Below are 18,677 nucleotides of genomic sequence, written 5' to 3' on the forward strand. Positions count from 1 at the left end.
AATACTTCTTTCCAGCCCCTTCTTGCCTGTAAGGTCTCTTTTGAGAAATCTGCTGACAGTCTGATGGGCACTCCTTTGTAGGTGACTGTCCCCTTATCTCTTGCTGCTTCTAGGATTCTCTCCTTCATTTTAATCTTGGGTAATGTAATTATGATGTGCCTTGGTATTTTCCTTCTTTGGTCCAACTTCTTTGGGACTCTCTGAGCTTCCTGGATTTCCTGGAAGTCTACTTCCTTTGCCAGACTGGGGAAGTTCTCCTTTATTATTTGCAAATAAGTTTTCTACTTGTTGCTCTTGCTCTTCCTCTTCCCTTTCTGGTACCCCTATCATTTGGATGTTGGAAAGTTTAAAGATGTCCTGGAGGTTCCTAAGCCTCTCATTTTTTTGAATTCTTGTTTCTTCCTTTTTTTCTGTTTGGTTGTTTCTTTCTTCCTCTGGTCCACTCCACTGATTTGAGACCCAGTTTACTTTCCATCACTATTGGTTTCCTGTACATTCCCCTTCATTTCAATTAGTTTAGCCTTCATATGTTCCTCTAATTTGTGGCTAAAATCAACCAATTCTGTAAGCATCCTGATCACCAGTGGTTTGAACTGTGCATCTGAAAGGTTGGCTATTTCTTGGTCACTTAGAATTATAGGCTCTAGGGCTCTGAGCTGTTCTTGAGTCATAATGTTTGGTCTGTTTGCACCTGTTATGTATGAAGGGCAGAGCCTTAGGTGTTCACCAGGGCTGGGCAACCCAGGTCACTGGGTTGTGATGCTGTATGTGGAGGTGGGGTCAGACAGGGGGAAAAATGGGGCTTTACTCCACTCAGCTCTTTCTCAGATTTCTGTCCCCTCTGCAGCTTTCCACAAGCAAATTGGGCCCCTCTGGTGCTGGTTCCCAGGTGTGTGGGCCTGTGTACTCTCCAGGACCCTGTGGGTCTCTCCAACCAACTCTCTGTGAGCCTGGGAGCCTCTCCTGGCCCCTCAACCCTGAGAAAGTCTTTCTAGTTGGTGCTTTCAGGCTCTAATTCCCGTGGCTGGGGCCCTAGCCTGAGCAGTCTGTCTCACTGTTCGCTCCATTGCTTGGTTTATCTGCGCACGAATGTGTGACCACAGTCAGCCAGCCGCTCTGTGCCCTCACTGGGTCCACCAGTCGCCACCCCACGCCTGGGATCCACCAATCGCCTCCACCTCTGCTCCTGGGTTGGTTGACCAAAGGATCTTTCCTGCTCGACCCTGCTTCACTTCTGGTCCCACCCCTCTTACCCATCTGGCTGAATGGTTCATTGTTGTTGGACTTCCGTATACTTCAATTTTCTGTGTTTTGGCTGTGTTTTTGTTTACTAATACTTTGTTGTCTTTAAACTTGGTTGTGGGAGAAGGCACAGTGTTTCCATCTACACCTCCATCTTGGCGGAATAAAAAATATATTGTATTGATTATGCTATTACAGTTGTCCCATTCCCCCCCCCTTCACTCCTCTCTACCCTGCGCACTCCCTCCCACCCACATGCTCCCCTTTTAGTACACGTCCATGTGTCATAAGTTCTTTGGCTTCTACATCTCCCATAGTATTCTTATCCTCCCCCTGCCTATTTTCTACCTACCATCTATGCTACTTATTCTCTGTACCTTTTCCCCCCTCTCCCTCTCCCACTCCCCTGTTGATAACTCTCCATGTGATCTCCAGTCTTGTGATTCTGTTCCTGTTCTAGGTGTTTGCTTAGTTCACTTTTGTTTTTGTTTTAGGTGTGGTTCTTAATAGCTATGAGTTTGCTGTCATTTTACTGCACATGTTTTTAATCTTCTTTTTCTTAGATAAGTCCCTTTAACATTTCATATAGTAAGGGTTTGGTGATGATGAACTCCTTTAACTTGACCTTATCTGAGAAGCACTTTATTTGCCCTTCCATTCTAAATGAAAGCTTTGCTAGATAGAGCAATCTTGGGTGTAGGTCTTCGGATTTCATGACTTGGAATACTTCTTTCCAGCCCCTTCTTGCCTTTAAAGTCTCTTTTGAGAAATCTGCTGACAGTCTGATGGGCACTCCTTTGTAGGTGACTGTCCCCTTATCTCTTGCTGCTTCTAGGATTCTCTCCTTCATTTTAATCTTGGGTAATGTACTTATGATGTGCCTTGGTATGTTCCTTCTTGGGTCCAACTTCTTTGGGACTCTCTGAGCTTCCTGGATTTCCTGGAAGTCTACTTCCTTTGCCAGACTGGGGAAGTTCTCCTTTATTATTTGCAAATAAGTTTTCTACTTGTTGCTCTTCCTCTTCTCCTTCTGGTACTCCTATAATTTGGATGTTGAAATGTTTAAAGATGTCCTGGAGGTTCCTAAGCCTCTCTTCCCCTTTTTTTTGAATTCTTGTTTCTTCATTCTTTTCTGATTGGATGTTTCTTTCTTCCTTCTGGTCAACCCTGTTGATTTGAGTCCCAGTTACCTTCCCATCATTAGTGGTTCCTTGTACATTTTCCTTTATTTCACTTAGCGTAGCCTTCATTTTTTCATCTAATTTGTGACCAAATTCAACCAATTCTGTGAGCATCCTGATCACCAGTGCTTTGAACTGTGCATTCGATAGGTTGGCTATCTCTTTGTCACTTAGCTGTATTTTTTCTGGAGCTTGGATTTGTTTTTTCATTTGGGCCATTATTTTTTTGTAGTCTCGGTGCACCTGTCACATAGTGAGGGGCGTTGAGTGTTCAGCCTTAAGTGTTCACCCAGGTGGGGCAACCCAGTAGCTGGGTTGTGGGGCAGGGGTCTGAGAGGAAACAATGACACTTGCTCTGCTCTCTGCTGGATTTCAGTCACTTCCCCTGCTTCCCACAAGCAAACTGGGCCCTTCTGGTGCTGATTCCTGCGTGGGTGGCTTTGTCTATGTTCTGGGACCCTTTGGGTCTCTCCAACAAACTCTACTGTGAGGCTGGGAGTCTCTCCTGGCACCTCAACCACAACAGGTGTTTTCAATCAGTGGTTTGAGGCTTTATTTCCTCACGCTGGGGCCCTGAGTTGTGCGGTCTGTCTCGCTCCCCAGTTTCATCTGGTTTATCTGCACAGGAATATGAGACTGGTTTGCCAGCCGCCTTTGCGCACCATGCCCCTCCACAATCCAAACCCTTGCTGGGTCCACCAGCTGCTGCTTTGTTGTGTGTCCGCTCCACTGGCTGCCCGTGTCCACCCCTCCTACCAGTCTGGATAAATATTTCTTCTTGAACTCCTTGGTTGTCAGACTTCCATACAGTTCAATTTTCTGTCAGTTCTGGCTGTTTTTTGTTTTTAAATTGCCGTTGTCCTTCTTTTGGATGTGCAAGGAGGCACGTGTATCTACATACAGCTCCATCTTAGCTGGAAGTCCCACTTTACACCTTTAATCCAAAAATTTGACTGTTACTCTTGAGAACAGCACCACCCTGTGGACAATAAAAGAATAGCTGACCTGTGGCTGAGGAACTGAAAGGATGCATTCACTGAAGTCCTTCCTTCAAGAGCCAGATGATAAAAGAAGGAAACTAATGAGAGCACAGGTTTGCTCTTGTCTTGTAACTGATATACACCAGCTTTGTCTTAACCAAGAAGGTAGCTTGGTCATAGGGAACAAACATCCTACCAATCACCGAGGGCTACAGGATGCTCTAAGTTGGCTATGGAAGTCAAAAGTAAGAGAGAAATGCCGAGATTTTGAGGGTTTCCACTAAAGCAAAAGAACTATCAATATACCAAACTTGCTAGGACAGTCTAAGCAGAAAATACTGTTCTTAAAATGAACATCAGATCATGTTACTTCTCTGCTTAAACTACTCCACTGCTTCCCACTGCTTTAGGAATGCAAGCCAAACTTCTTAATAGGGTATACAACACCTCTAATTTTCTATCTAGCCCAGTGCCACTCAACAAAAATATAATACAAGCCCCACATATAATTTTAAATTTTCTAGATGCTTTGGTAAAAAGGTAAAAATAAACTGGTAAAGTTGACTGTCATATACTTTAATAACCCAATATATCCAATGTACTATTATTTCAACATATAATAAATATAAAAATTATTAATGAGACACTTTACATTCTTCTTGGGGAGAGTTAAACTTTCAAAATCCAGTATGTATTTCACACTTACAGCACATTTCCAGTTGCTCAGTATCTACATATGGCTTGTGGCTACTCTATTGAACAACCTACCTCTCTAATCCCAACTCACATTAGTTTCTCCTTCAATAGAAAGGATTCAGCCTTTGTGGAATTTTTTTAAAAGTTTCTTAGGCACACAAACCTGCTTCTCATCTCAAGACCTTTGCACACATTATTCCCTCTGCCTCGATCAGTCTCCTGCACTATTCTCATGTAAATCAGTGCCTCAATTTTCATGTCATCTTGAGTGTCACACACCCGGAAAGGCCTACACTGACCATCTTATCCAAGGTTAGGTCACCTTTTCCAGAACGTCCTGTTATTTCTTCAGAGGACATTCCATGTAAATACTTACTTATTTACTTGCTTTCTTGTCTGTATCCCCTGTTACTATTTAAAGGTAACCCTAAGTCTGCTCTAGTTCCTTTATATCTGTTGTCTTGGGATAAGTTATTAACAGCACCCTCTTTTACTCTTGAAAGTGTCCTGATTTATATGATATAAGACCACCCTAGTTATAGCCTTTATACACAGAACAGTGCCTGGTATATGGTAAGCATTTATTAGCTTTTTATTGAACAAAGGGTGAATAGTCATCTTATCATAACCTTACAAAGAATTATAGGCATTTTTCTATATGATAAATGCAGTCCTGAAAAACTGCACATTCTGTAAAATCTCAAACTGAAAATTAATTGGCTTTATGAGAAAAACATTGTTGAGACAAACTCAAAACTCCTGAGGCCTTTTAACCAGAGCTCTAATAAAAATGAAAATTAAAAAAAAATTAGTGGAGACAACATACTCCAAAACACTAGAGTGGACATGCCTGATGAAAGGTGCTGAGATACTGCATATGGAGTGATGCTCTAAGCCAGTGCGGCTGCAATTAAGGCAGGCGCAGGAGGAAGTGCAATTTGTCACAAGCTGAGAGCCGTGCAATGTAATTCTGGGGAAGGTAAAATACTTGAGTGTAAGTTCCCATTCTTAATTTTCTTAAAATAAAGCTGAAAGGACTTCCACCTATACAGCAGCTGAGCTAAAGGCTATGCTTCCTTATAGACAATTATTCTTCGAGTCCTACAATTCTAGCTCCCCCTGCCCAGGAGCAATCACATATGGATAAACACAATTTCCACATTATACTGCTATTATTCCCCTAATTGCCAACTACATATAAGCTAAATTTTGGTAAAAAAGAACAAAAACAAACCAACAACAAACAGACTTCTGGCCAAGATGGAGGTGTAGGTAGATATACTTTGCTTCCTTGTACAACCAAAACGGGGTAACAACCAATCCAAAGACAAAACAACTGGAACTGCCAGAAAAACCTAACTGTATGGAAGTCTGACAACTGAGGAGTTCAAGAAACATTCACCTAGACTGGTAGGAGGGTCGGAGATGGGCAGCCGGGGCAGTGAGGGCTCATAACAAAGTGGCAGCTGGAAGACTGGGGCAGGCAAGGTGGAGGCTGGCGGACCGGAATATCCCACATTTGCATGAGGCTAAGCTGGGAGGAACAACTGGAGAGTGAGACAGACCATATAACCCTGGCTTACAGTGTGGGACATTAAAGTCTCAAAACCCTTGGCTAGAAAAACCTATGGGGGTTCTGGTGGTGGGAGAAATACCTAGTCTCACAAGAAAATCTGTTGGAGGGGCCCACAGAATCCTAGAAGGCACACAAGCACACCCACCTGGGAATCTGTACCTGAAAGGGCACAATCCACTCTGAAACTGGGACTCAAATCAAGGACTTGGAACAGAAGGAAAAAATAAATATTCAACTGGAACAGAATGAAGAAACGAGAATTCAAAAAACCGAGGAGAGGCTTAGGAACCTCTGGGACAACTTTTTTTGGGGGGAGGGGCAACTTTAAATGTTCCAATATCTGAATCATAGAGATGCCAGAAGAAGATGAAGAGCAAGAGATCGGAAATTTATTTGAAAAAATAATGAAACAAAACTTCCCCAATGTGGCAAAGAAACTAGACATGCAAGTCCAGGAAGCTCAGAGAGATCCAAAGAAATTGGATCCAAAGAGGAACACACAGAGACACACACCAGTCAATTGAATCAGTCAAGATTAAAGATTAAATCAGTCAAGATTAAAGAGAACAGGAGAATCTTAAAAGCAGCAAGAGAAAAGGAAAGAGTTACCTACAAAGGAGTTCCCATAAGACTATCAGTTAATTTCTCAAAATAAACCTTATAGGCAAGAAGGGGCTGGCAAGAAGTATTTAAAGTCATGAAGAACAAGGATCTACAACCTAGATCACTCTATCCAGCAAAGCTTTCATTTAGAATGGAAGGGCAGATAAAAGTTCTTCCCAGATAAGGTCAAGTTAAAGGAGTTCATCATCACCAAGCCCTTATTACATGAAATATTAAAAAGATTATCTAAGAAAAAGAGTATCAAAACTATAAACAGTAAAATTACAACAAACACAACTATCAACAACTGAACCTAAAAACAAAAACAAATTCAGCAAACAATAGAACAGGAACAGAATCACAAGAATGGAGATCACATGGAGGGTTATCAGCAGGGTGGGGGTGGGCAGAGGATCAGGGAAAAGGTACCGGGAATTAGAAGCATATATGATAGGTACACATTAGACAGGGGGAGGTCAAGAATACTATAGGAAATGGAGAAGCCAAAGAACTTGTATGTACAACCCATGGACATGAACTAAGGGGAGGGGATGCTGGTGGGAAAGGGGATGAAGGCAGAGGAGAATAAAGGGGAGAAAAAATGGGACAACTGTAATAGCATAATCAATAATGTATACTTAAAAATAAAGTTTGTGTACTCTTTATTCTGTGAACAACAGCAAGCCACAGCAGGGATTTAAACTGTATGTGTGGTATATTTTCATTTTGAAAAGATCACTCTGATCAAGTATTTTAAAAATAAATACTGGTACAAAAGAATTGTTTACAGCCTCCTAATCTCTATTAGATGAACAAAGAAATAAAAACTAGGGCTTAGTTGGTAGAAGGAAGCAAGTGAAATTAGATAGTCTTCAAAAGACAAATTAGTTCCTGGTCAGGATACCAGTAAAATCAAAGTCTGACTGGCTGACAGCCAAAATCAACCATAAGAATGGAGTCTGAGGCTACAGATGCTGAAGCATCAGGACCCAGCCAGAGCCTCAATCCCTCTTCACACTAGGTGCTATAATGTAGAGCACAGGTTACATAATTACTTGGCATTCTGAAACTTGAGGAACAAGTAGCACAGGAAATCATGCTACATTCTGCTGTTGTTATGATTTAGATACAGACAGGCACCTTCAATCTGAACGGAGAGAATCCCCAGATCCCGAAGCTGCTGGTTGTTGCTCTGAGCCAGGATTCGTAGCCGCTCCGCTGCTTCCCGGGGGATGTTGAATGTTACACGGACACTGTTCCAGGGCTCTACCTTCCGTACCTTTAGCTTGCTGGATTCTTGGTTGTGAAAAAAAGAGAATAGTATTAGTAATCTTTGGCCACCAGAAGGCATGAAAACACACACACACACACACACACACACACACACAAGTAAAAGAACAAGATGGAGCACTAGCTTGGAGCAGCTGAGCTTAGGCATTGGTGTTAGACAGACTTCAAATCCAATCTCTTTACCACTTAGAATCTGGGTGACCATGAACAAGTTATTTCATCTTTCCGAAAATTACCTTTCATAAGAGTGTGAGTGATAAATGAGACAATACATGCCAAAAACTTAGTGCAGGACCTGCTACACCATAGAAACTGAATGAATAGAAAGTAGCAAGATGGAGTAAGAAATATGAGAGAAGAGACAGGTTAAGTTTAAACTGACAGAATAATGTCTACTGCTCTCAGTTCAATGTATGTGAACTGAGAAGATGACAACATTTAAGTCTCAAATTTTTTAGTTAAATTCTATAAAAATTCAATTGGCAGGTAAGCCAACTGTAGAAGCCTAAGGGATATGCAGCTTATTTAAAGAAACAGCACTATAAGGGACACTAGTAGATTTACTTATAAAAGGTAAGTATTTGAAGTTTTAATACTCATATATAAGTATTCACTACACATCCCTATGGAAGATAATTATCGAGACAGAGAGCAAACGTATCTTCCAATGTCCTATAAATGATTTGGTTTATGGAGGTCGTAAGTCTTGATTCTTTGTATCTTTGATTTTTAAATATTTTTCTTCTTTTTTTTTTCATTTATTCTTAGATAGAGGGGAAGGGAGGGAGAAAGAGAGGGAGTGAAACATCAATGTGTAGTTGCTTCTTGCACATGCCCAAGTGGGGACCTGGCCCGCAACCTGGACCTGTGTCCTGAATGGGAATCAAACTGGCAACCTTTCAGTTCACAGGCCAGTGCTCAATCCACTGAGCCACACCAGTCAGGGCAAATCTTTTTCTACTTTAAACAAGAGTAGAATTTCCACTGAAGCACACCAAACTGAAGGGGAAACCAACATAAATTTGACAACCTAGCTTCATTTAGGATATGAAAACATTACATTTAGCAAGTCTGAAGAGTCAATGCAAACTTCAGGACATGTTTTTATAAAGAAGATATAAACATTAACTAATGAAGAGGCAATACTGTTTGCAATTATATTTCATAGATGGAAAGCATATCCCAGGTCCAGTTAGCAGATAAAAAGACTTTTTTTCTAACAATGCCAGACAAAATAATTTTCCCTTTTGTTAAAACTCAGCTAAATTTGATCTTTAGTAAACTCTATTCAGTTTTACATTCTAATGTTAAGAAAATAGTCATATGGGTATATCTGTTCTCAAAATAAGAAATATACATGAATAGGAGGAAATGCCTACATGTTTCCTCAAGCCCCTCTCAACTTCAAAACCATGATGCATTGAAAGTTATCTTACCCAGACATGAAGTTCATTTGTTCTAATATGGGAAAAGAGACTACTTGCTAAAAGCAGTGAGGTAATATAATCACAGAAATTTAGAAAGGATTAGGAAATATTTAGTCCAAGTCTATTTTACAGGCGAGGTCACTGAAGCCCAGAAAGGCTAAGTGATTGGCCCAGGATCCATTGGCTACCTCGCAGTATCAGAGGTGGCATTAAAATCCAGCTCTGATTCTCAGGTCAATTTCCTTTCCATGGCACTTATGCCTCTGAACAGTACAAGGCAGGAAGGTGGGGATCCTCATTCTATACAGTACAGATGCTACAGAGCTTCTTCCCAATGTGAAAAGTACTGAAATCTTGTATATGGTCTAGACAAACAACAAATATGCTTACGATATTATATACTTGTGGCTGCAGAAAAATCCTTGTCTATAACACAGTTATATTTTATCAAAAGTTTTTTAAACTTCCATCATATTTGAGAAGCTATGATGACTTACAATACTTTTTTTGCACCAAGAATATAAACTGATAACAGCATTAAGTCTGGGTTCAGTAAATTCTTTAAAAGCCATAATCAGCCCTGGCTGGTGTAGCTCAGTGGACTGAGCACGGGCCAGTGAAGCAATGGGTTGCTGGTTCGATTCCTGGTCGGGGCACATGCCTGGGTTGCAGGCCAGGTCCCCAGTAGGGGACACATGAGAGGCAACCACACATTGATGTTTCTCTCCCACTCTTTCTCCTTCCCTTCACCTCTCTCTAAAAATAAAGAAATAAAATATTTTTTTAAAAAAGCCATAATCAAACTGACTCAGCAATTTAGAAACAAAGGGAAAAATGCGGGTAACTATGAGCAATGAACAATTTCAGGCCCAGCTGGGTCCTTATACTATGATATATTATGAATGTGATTATGGTGATAATGATAGTGATAATTGTAACTTTAACATATAAAATCCCCTATTTCTATGCTAACTAATCCATAACTATTAAGAAGTCTTCCATAACACAGTATAAAAAGTCCTTGGGAAAAAAAAACAGCTTCTCTTCTGATACAAATCTCAAAAAATAAAAATTTTTTAAAAATCCCAAACCTAAAAAAGTTAATGAGCACTTGATCAAGATTTGTGATAAAAGGCTAAAAACCTAGGTTTTGCACTATGTTTGAAGAGATTATTAGATAATTGTGCTGACCAGAAGAGATGGAGAACATCCAAATCAAGGTTTAAAACCACACATGCCCACAAGAACAAGACAGGTAATCTAAGCGAGCGATGCGAGACTAAGTGAGAACTGTGGTGCAGTGAAGGCCTGCTTTCAGTCGCAGCTGCCATTCAGCACCCTCTGGCACAGAGGGAGAGCTCGATGGTATCAAATCTTCCCATTTTAAAAGACAAATCAAAACATGGATTTTATGTAAAATATTTAAAATTTTACAGCACTGGCAATGAAATTCAAACATAAAAAGAATAAAAAAAAATGAAGGTGGGCTACAAACATGTGGTTGATAGCTGGATCCAGGTAGCCTCTGATCTAAAATTTAAAAGAACAAATTTCAAGTATACTTTCATTCTTTCTTTCTTTCTTTTCTTTCCTTCCTTCCTTCCTTTATTTCTTTCTTTCTTTATTTATAGAGGGGAAGGGAAGGAGAGAAGGAGAGAAATATCAATGTGTGGTTGCTTCTCATGCATCCCTTGACTGGGAACTGGCCTGCAACCCAGGCATGTACCCTGACTGGGAATCGAACTGTGATCCTGTGCTTCACAGGCCTGCGCTCAATCCACTGAGCTACACCAGCCAGGGCTCAAGTATACTTTAAGTAGAACCATGGAATAAAAGATTTTTGTAAGCTTTAAGGAGTCTTAGAGATCCAGTCTAACCTCTTCATTTTACAGGTAAGGAAACTGAAAACCACTGAGTTAAAAACAATAAATATATTTGGATCTTGAGAATTACTCCTATCCACTACAGCAGGTTATTTGAGTTTCACTATGTTAAGTTCAGTTCCTCCATATACTTAGAAGAAACAAAACCGCATTTCTTAAAAACAAAGAGAAAAATCCTAAAATTCCAATTTCACAATTAAAATCAGTCTTTCAAGTCAGTACAGCAAAGTTTTACTTTGTAAAACTCAAGATAACCAAAGAAAGGCAAACACTTAGAAGGAAAAAATAATTAAAACAAATTACCCATGTGTAACAAATTGGGCACATTCTCCAATATTGTGTCCAATTTCCATTTGAAGTCTTTATCATCTATATTTCCTTTGAAGGCCACAAAGATTGTGGAATCCTCTAAAATACTATCACTTTTTGTGTCATCATCTTCTAGTCCAGAGTCAAAATCCATCTCTGAGTCTTCCACTGTTGATGAACACAAGGAAGTATAGATGTCTTCTAAGTTTGGAAGGTCATCCAAAACCATGGTGAATATTATTCCAGAAGCATGTGCCAAGTGGAAAATAAGAAAACCTTTGAAAAGAGAAGAGAAGAGAGAAAAAGCATTGCAATGCATAATTTTACAATTAACAATGTATAGTTCTGTGAAAACTGTTGTCAATAAGAAAGTACTATAAAAATTAAGAAATTACAGAGAGGATAAACTATTTAATTAAGATATCATATAATAATTAGTTCTCAAAGATACTAGAAATAAAAACACACCAGTTTTGTTTTATTTGTTTTATACCAGTTTTAAATAAAATTCCGCTTATTATGTAATAATGTTTCTGTCTGTTATGTGCTACCTTTTCATAAGTCTAGAATATGAGGAGGAGGGAACAAGGAGGTCACAAGAAAATAAAACAAGTATTTTTTGAAAATCAATTTTTATTAGCCTTTGGTGGACCCTACGACACAAGATCCCCGACTTCCCTTACTCCCATACTGACACAAGCTTCACAGAAGCCAAGGTTTCTAAAGCCCTCCTCCTTCTCTAACCTTCAAAGTACAACTTGATCTAACTGAAAGTACCTGGAGAACTACCTAAAATCTTAAAGTCTTTTATGTGGAGAGTGAGGGAGGGAGAAAGAGAGGGGAAAAACAGGTATATATGAGAGAAACATCCAACAGTTGCCTCTCACATGCCTCCAGTAGGGGACCTGGCCTGCAACCCAGGCATGTGCCCTGGCTAGGAATCAAAGGTGATACTTTGGTTTGTAGGTCGGTGTTCAATCCACTAAGCCACATCAGCCAGGGATGTGTGGACCATTTTAAACAACTTTTAAAGGACTATTAATAATGATATGGCTGCAAATAATGATTTTGAAACATAACAAATAGAAACATTTAAAAAAATTTTATGAAAAGAAAATAAATGCTCAACACATGTTTATAGAGGCAAAGAACTGTGTCTAGGATAGAATTAAATTACTTTTTAACTTTTGGATCTAGAGAAGTCACATTTTCTGTCATATTCAGTTATGGCCTACTGAAGAGTACAAATACTAAAGATCACACACCATGTGGCTATTTCCTACATTAAATTTGGGACCGAAGATCACATTCTTCACCCAAAGGTGAATGCATGAACATTAATCTTCAGCATTTGTGTTAAACAAGAATATCATGGAAACACAAAAACCTCACACAAATCTTCTAACTTGAAAGAACTCCTTATATAAATAATATAACTCTTCTTTCTTTTTTAAGATGGGTAAGAAAAAAGGACTGAAAATCAATCCACCAAAATGCAAACACTAATTGTGCTAACTTGGAAAGATTGCTGGTACATTTTCTTATTTTCCAAATATGCTGTAAGTTCATTAGGGAAACACAACTAAATATGCTGTAATATGGTTATATTACTTGAATAAGTAGGAAAATGTATTAACTTTTATACTTTGAAATAGCCACTTAACATCAAGAACAAAGGCTTTCCAAAAACCATTAAGCAATCTTACAGGGGCAAAAGTCCTGTTATCAGTAAATACGGGGAAAAATGTTTTATATCTAACTAGTGCACCTTATATTCTAGTATAGTAACCATTACTAAGGAATAGTGTGGTGTGGGTGGTTTAGAAACAATGGCATTTAGAAAATCCTTTAGAATTATAGAGTTTAAAGAACTTTAAAGGTAAATAAATAAAACTTAAAATATTTTTAGGGCTTAAAAGCTGCTGCTCAGCAGCAAAGAGTGATTGCTTAAACTGCATGAAAAACTGCAGGAGAATTTAAAATTTAAGAAACGTTTTCCAAAAACATCTTTGATTGTAAAGAAGGAAACCAACTAAAAAACTTGTACTTTGATAGTCTTCTAAGTGGTCATTGATCATGTCATGAATTGAAGGCTGTGTATTAAGATTTGGAAAATCCTCTACTGGCAGACACACAAGTCAGCTAATTTGAATTCAGGAATTACCAGTTTAGCAGTACTATGGGCACTATGCAACTGCTTAAAAAACAAGTAATTGAAAGGAAGTCTATGAAAAAAATTGCTGGACTTCCTTCCAAAAAAAGTTTTAAAGGAACTTCTAGATAACTTCATTGAGATAATTCCACTTAAAATCTATTAATAAAGAATTCATATCAAAATGATGACTAATTTTTTAGTTTGAAATGCAGTTCAGCAACTGATTCTTGAAGAGAGAAAACAGATTACAGTTGACTATATCAAGAGACTCATTTGTGCCCTGGCTGGCATATTGCTCAGTGGACTGAGCGCAGGCCTGTGAACCAAAGGATCGCAGTTCAATTCCCAGTCAGGGCACATGCCTGGGTTGCAGGCCAGTTCCCAGCAGAGGATGCATGAGAGGCAACCATATATTGGTATTTCTTTCCCTCTCTCCTTCCCTTCCCCTCTAAAGATAAATTAATAAAATCTTTTTTAAAAAGTGACTCATTTGCTCACTTATAATCTAATCTATCACATCGCAAAAGAGTATGTGCTATTTCTTTGGGTTTGTTAAGATTAACTACCAGTTATTTGCTTACTCACATAATAAGTTTCTAGATTACCTATTGATTTCACTTTTTATTGAGGCTTTTTTTATTTTTTAATGAATAATTTAAGAACAAATGTGGTATCCAGGAGAAATTTAAAAAGCAAGCATATTATTTATGCTACATTTTCAAGGTAGAATAAAATAGATTTCCAAATGAAATCATTTCAGGATAAATATTTCAGGGAAGCCAAACAGCTCCAGTTGATGAAGAAAAGCCTTTTATTATAGAAGAATATCAATCTAAATGTAAAAATATTTATCATTTTTTTTAAAATTGTAATTTTGATATCCCTAATAAATAATTCAGGCAAGGATCATTAGCAAAGATAAAACACTATGTGAAAAATTGACACACAACTGAATATTCACATGACGTCGAAGTATCATCCCAGATTTGCTGCTTGACAATGGGAAAACTGCAAGATCACAATGGAAGGACCCAACTGTCACCACCTGAACACAATGGTCAACCTTAGCATCATTAACAGAGTAACAACCAGAAACTATGTACAGTTTTAAATGCACAGCATTACCTATGACATAGTCTTGCCAAAAATGTCTAACCTGAATCTAACAAGTTTTTAACCGGAGAAAAAAGAACAACTTAATACCATGAAGAAATAATGAGACAAATCTAAAGTGTAGGATTTCCATAGGGTTGACCCCTTTAATAAGTCAGTATGATAAGGGGGAAATAAAAAGGTGGGTAAAACTGTACTCTACATTAAAAGATATTTAAGAGAGTTAAAAATCATGATCTTTTATTGGGTCTTGGTTTGAAAAGAGATGTAAAGCATCCCTGACCAGTGTGGCCCAGCTAGTTGGAAATCATCTCACAGTGAAGGCTGCCAGTTCTGGTCGGGCCGAGCGCCTGGGGTGCAGATTTGGTCCTCAGGTAGGGAGTGTATGAGAGGCAACTGATTGATGTTTCTCTATCCTTTCTCCTCACTCTAAAAATAAATAAAATCTTTTAAAAAAGTAAAGCACATTTTTGGGATAATTAAGAAAATATTACTAATTTTGTTAGGTGTGACAATAATGGTACTGTGCTTATACTGGACCATGTTCTCATTGTTTTTTAAGAGCTGCATACTGAAACATTTAGGAGTGAAATGTCATGATGCCTATAATTTACTTTAAAATACATTAAGCAAATATGGCAAAATGTTAATAATGGTTAACTATAGGTCATGGGTATATAGGTATTATTTGTACTATAATTTTTATATCTGGGTAAAACTGTTCATAATAAAAAGGTTACCCCCCTCCCCCCCCAAAAAAAGGAAAAAGCTCCAAGGTAAAACTTGACTAGATATCAGAAAGGCTTAGAAGCTTACTTATGAACATCTTCCAAACCACAGTAGGATAAAATTTAAAAAAAAAAATATATATATATATATCATATGTATTTTTTATGTATTCAGCTACCTGCACCAATTCTCTCTTCAAAATTTTAATCTGGTACGGTAGCTGAATAATAGGTAAAATTTTGTCACAGGCTATTCAAATTATTTGACTTGGCCACCATTTGAGCACAAGACAAAACACTACTCTCTACATCAGATATCACGAACTCACGTATCTACTGGAGTCCAGCAGCTAAAATAAATAGGAGAAGAATATTGGGCCCTGGCTGGTGTGGCTCAGGGGATTGAGTGCAGGCCTGTGAACCAAAGGGTCACTGGTTTGATTCTCAATTTAGGGCACATGCCTGGGTTGCAGGCCAGGTCCCCCAGTAGGGGGCACTTGAGAGACAACCACACACTGATGTTTCTCTCCCTCTCTTTCTCCCTCCCTCTCTCTAAAAATAAATAAATTAATAACTTTAAAAAAAGAAGAAAAACATTGGGTATCAAATGCATTTGCACATATTGTAAGAATGGTTTGGGCAAGAGAAAACTCCAATACCCATCTATGCTGGGCACTGACAACTTTGCTCCAGCTTATTTTCTTTTGGGGTTGGCAGGGGTGGCAGGAGTTGTACAGGCCCAGAAACAGTAGATATTCTGAATTGTAAGACTAAAATCCTTCCTTCAGTGAAATCTCCAGATTTTTAAAAAGAGATTTACATTTTTGGAAAATACTCTACAGGCCAAATGAAACATACTGCAGCTTCATATGGCCCACGGCCATCAGTTTTCAATGTCTAATTAAGTCAGATAACCCATGTATGACTTATATGACTAACTAGTTCACTACTAGGCCTGAGTGAACTAAGTGGGTTTGGTGTACTGCTGGAGGAGACGTGATATTTAAAATGCATTTATTAAGTGTTATGATGTGCCTTTGGGGATGTCTGTGGACTCCCCAAGAAAAAAGGGATTAAGCAAGGCCTTTAGAAGAACAGAAGGTACTCAAACTTAGTGAATTTTGGCTTCATTAAATATGCTGATGTCTTTCATATCTAGCTGAAGGATTATCTTCTTCTTTGACAAAACACTAGATAATGAAGGAAATAGAGTTTTTTTACTTGCTATGTAACTTTGTTAGAGTAATTCCACTGACTGGAATCAAGCCAAGCCATATCCAGTCTCTCACATAAGGTTGCACTCACCAAAATGCCTTTCTTAATTTTTATCATTTATCCAAGTCATCTTCTACATCCAAACAAGCTGGCATTTTTCGGGCCTGTATTTCAAGGTAACCACCAAATAAAAATTCTAAAAAAAAAAGGAGAAAAAGAAGAAGAAAGTTACAATATTATATAAAAGTTACACAGGTAACCTGTTTTTGCAAAGAAGGTAATGTAATGTAATATAATGTAATGTAATGTAAATATCACAAGTTATTAAGTCAACTTAGACATATCCAGACAATATTAAAATAGGATTTTCTTTAAGTCTACAAAATGTGTCTTTTTTCTGAGACCTTAGACTACTCACCAGCAAGCATTCAGAATATAGAAGCAAAATCGGATACTTATACCAGTTTCACTTAAGAATCATGAAACTTAGACCCTAAGCATTAGAGCCCTCCCTATACTGTCATTTATGCATCCATCAAACTAAAATAAATTAATATCATGCCACACTGTTTGCAGATACTTGGTGCCAAAACCAAAATATTTTGTATACACACTAAATAACAGACTCACTTCTAACAGAATTTCAAAATTCATTTTTAAACATCAAAAAGTACAGATGTAAGTTTTTTCCTACTTTATGTCCAATACCTACACATTTCATTCTTCATTAAATTTTCAGTTTAAGTTCTAAAGTATTCCTCGTTATACACACAGAAATTATGCATAGCAAGTACATAATACTGGTATACTTCAAAAAAAATTCCTACTTAATACTACTTATCTGACTTTAGCCAGTGTGACTCAGTTGATTGGAGTGTTGTCCCATGAAGGGTCGCAAGTTTGATTCCCTGTGATGGCACATGCCTGGGTTGTGGGTTTGGTCTTGGGTGTGGCATGTATTAGAGGCAACTGACAAATGTTTACCTATCTCACATTGATGTCTCTCTTCCTTTCTTTCCCTCCCATTCCCCTCTCTCTAAAATCAGTAAGCATGCCCTTGAAAAAATAAAAAAGATACTATCTATATACAATGTCTTCAACTTGGCTGTTATGGCTTTTAATTATTGGCAATTACTGATTTTATAATCTCAAAATTTTAGATGAATATATGTACTAAGCATTAATAAATAATTAGGGAAAAACTACCCCTTTATTATTGTTTAATTAGAAAAACAGCCACTGTTAAGTCTCCGTGGAACATTAATAAAAATTAACCTTCAAGAAAAGTTTTAAAGAAAAGTTCAATAGATCCAAAAAGTAACAATAGGATAGTCAAATACTCTGATGACCATGCACAAAAATTATAAACTTAAAATAAAATAAAATACAAAGGACTTTCTACCCTAAAACAACAAAACATTGGATTTGTGCTAAAAAATGCAAGATCTTGTGGACTTCTGGTCAAGATGGAGGCATAGGTGGAAACACTACTGTGCCTCCTCACACAATCAAGTTTAAAGACAACAAATTTTTAGTAATGAAAGCACAACCAAAACACAGAAAATTGAACTGTATGGAAGTCCGACAACAACGAACCATTCAGCCAGACGGGTAAGAGGGGCGAAGTCAGCGGCTGGCGGAGTGGGTCGTGCAGGAAAAAGTGGCCAGACAGATCCAGGCACACAGGTAGCAGTTGGCGGATCGCAGGTGTGGGGTGGCAATGGGCAGACCCAGTGACAGTGGGGCGGCTGGCTGACCGAGGTGACACATTCGCATGCAGATAAACCAGGCAGAGGAGCGAGCAGTGAGACAGATAGCGCAAACCAGGGCCCCAGCACCGGGAAATAAAGTCTAAAAGCACCGAGTGGAAAAACTTTTGGGGTAGAGGTGCTGGGAGAAGCTCCCAGGCTCACAGAGTTTGTTGGAGAGACCCACAGGGTCCTGGAGGGTGCACAAGCCCTAACACACCCGGGAACCAGCACCATAAGGGCCCAATCTGCTTGCAGGAAGCAGCAGAGGGGACGGAAATCAGAGAGAGAGCAGAGCAAGTGCCATTGTTCCTTCTCTGACCCCGCCCCCACATACAGCGTCTAAACCCAACGACTGCATCGCCCTCCCCTGGTGAACACCTAAAGGTTCTGCCCCTGTATGTAACAGGTGCGAACAGACCAAAACATTGTGGTTCAAGAAGAACAGCTAAGTGACCAAGAGATAGCCAACCTATCTGATTCAGAGTTCAAAACAATGGTGATCAGGATGCTTACAGAACTGGTTGATTT

At 38.7% G+C, this 18,677-nt stretch overlaps 1 protein-coding gene across 7 annotated transcripts in view; it reads right to left on the reverse strand.

The window, feature by feature from the left end:
• NCOA6 (nuclear receptor coactivator 6) overlaps positions 1-18,677 on the reverse strand; it is a 97,114-nt gene that overhangs the window by 47,406 nt on the left and 31,031 nt on the right. For all 7 annotated transcript variants that reach the window (XM_037043912.1, XM_037043911.1, XM_037043914.1 and 4 more), the window contains 3 exons: positions 16,489-16,594; positions 11,182-11,463; positions 7,419-7,574 (listed from right to left, as the gene is read on the reverse strand). In XM_037043912.1, the coding sequence (XP_036899807.1) occupies positions 7,419-7,574; positions 11,182-11,416 (391 nt within the window). In that variant the 5' untranslated portion in view covers positions 11,417-11,463; positions 16,489-16,594. The remainder of the gene's footprint in view (positions 1-7,418; positions 7,575-11,181; positions 11,464-16,488; positions 16,595-18,677) is intronic.

Source organism: Sturnira hondurensis, unplaced genomic scaffold, assembly GCF_014824575.4.
Source record: "Sturnira hondurensis isolate 20B ecotype Veracruz unplaced genomic scaffold, ASM1482457v3 Scaffold0004136, whole genome shotgun sequence".
NCBI classification, from domain to species: Eukaryota; Metazoa; Chordata; class Mammalia; order Chiroptera; family Phyllostomidae; genus Sturnira; species Sturnira hondurensis.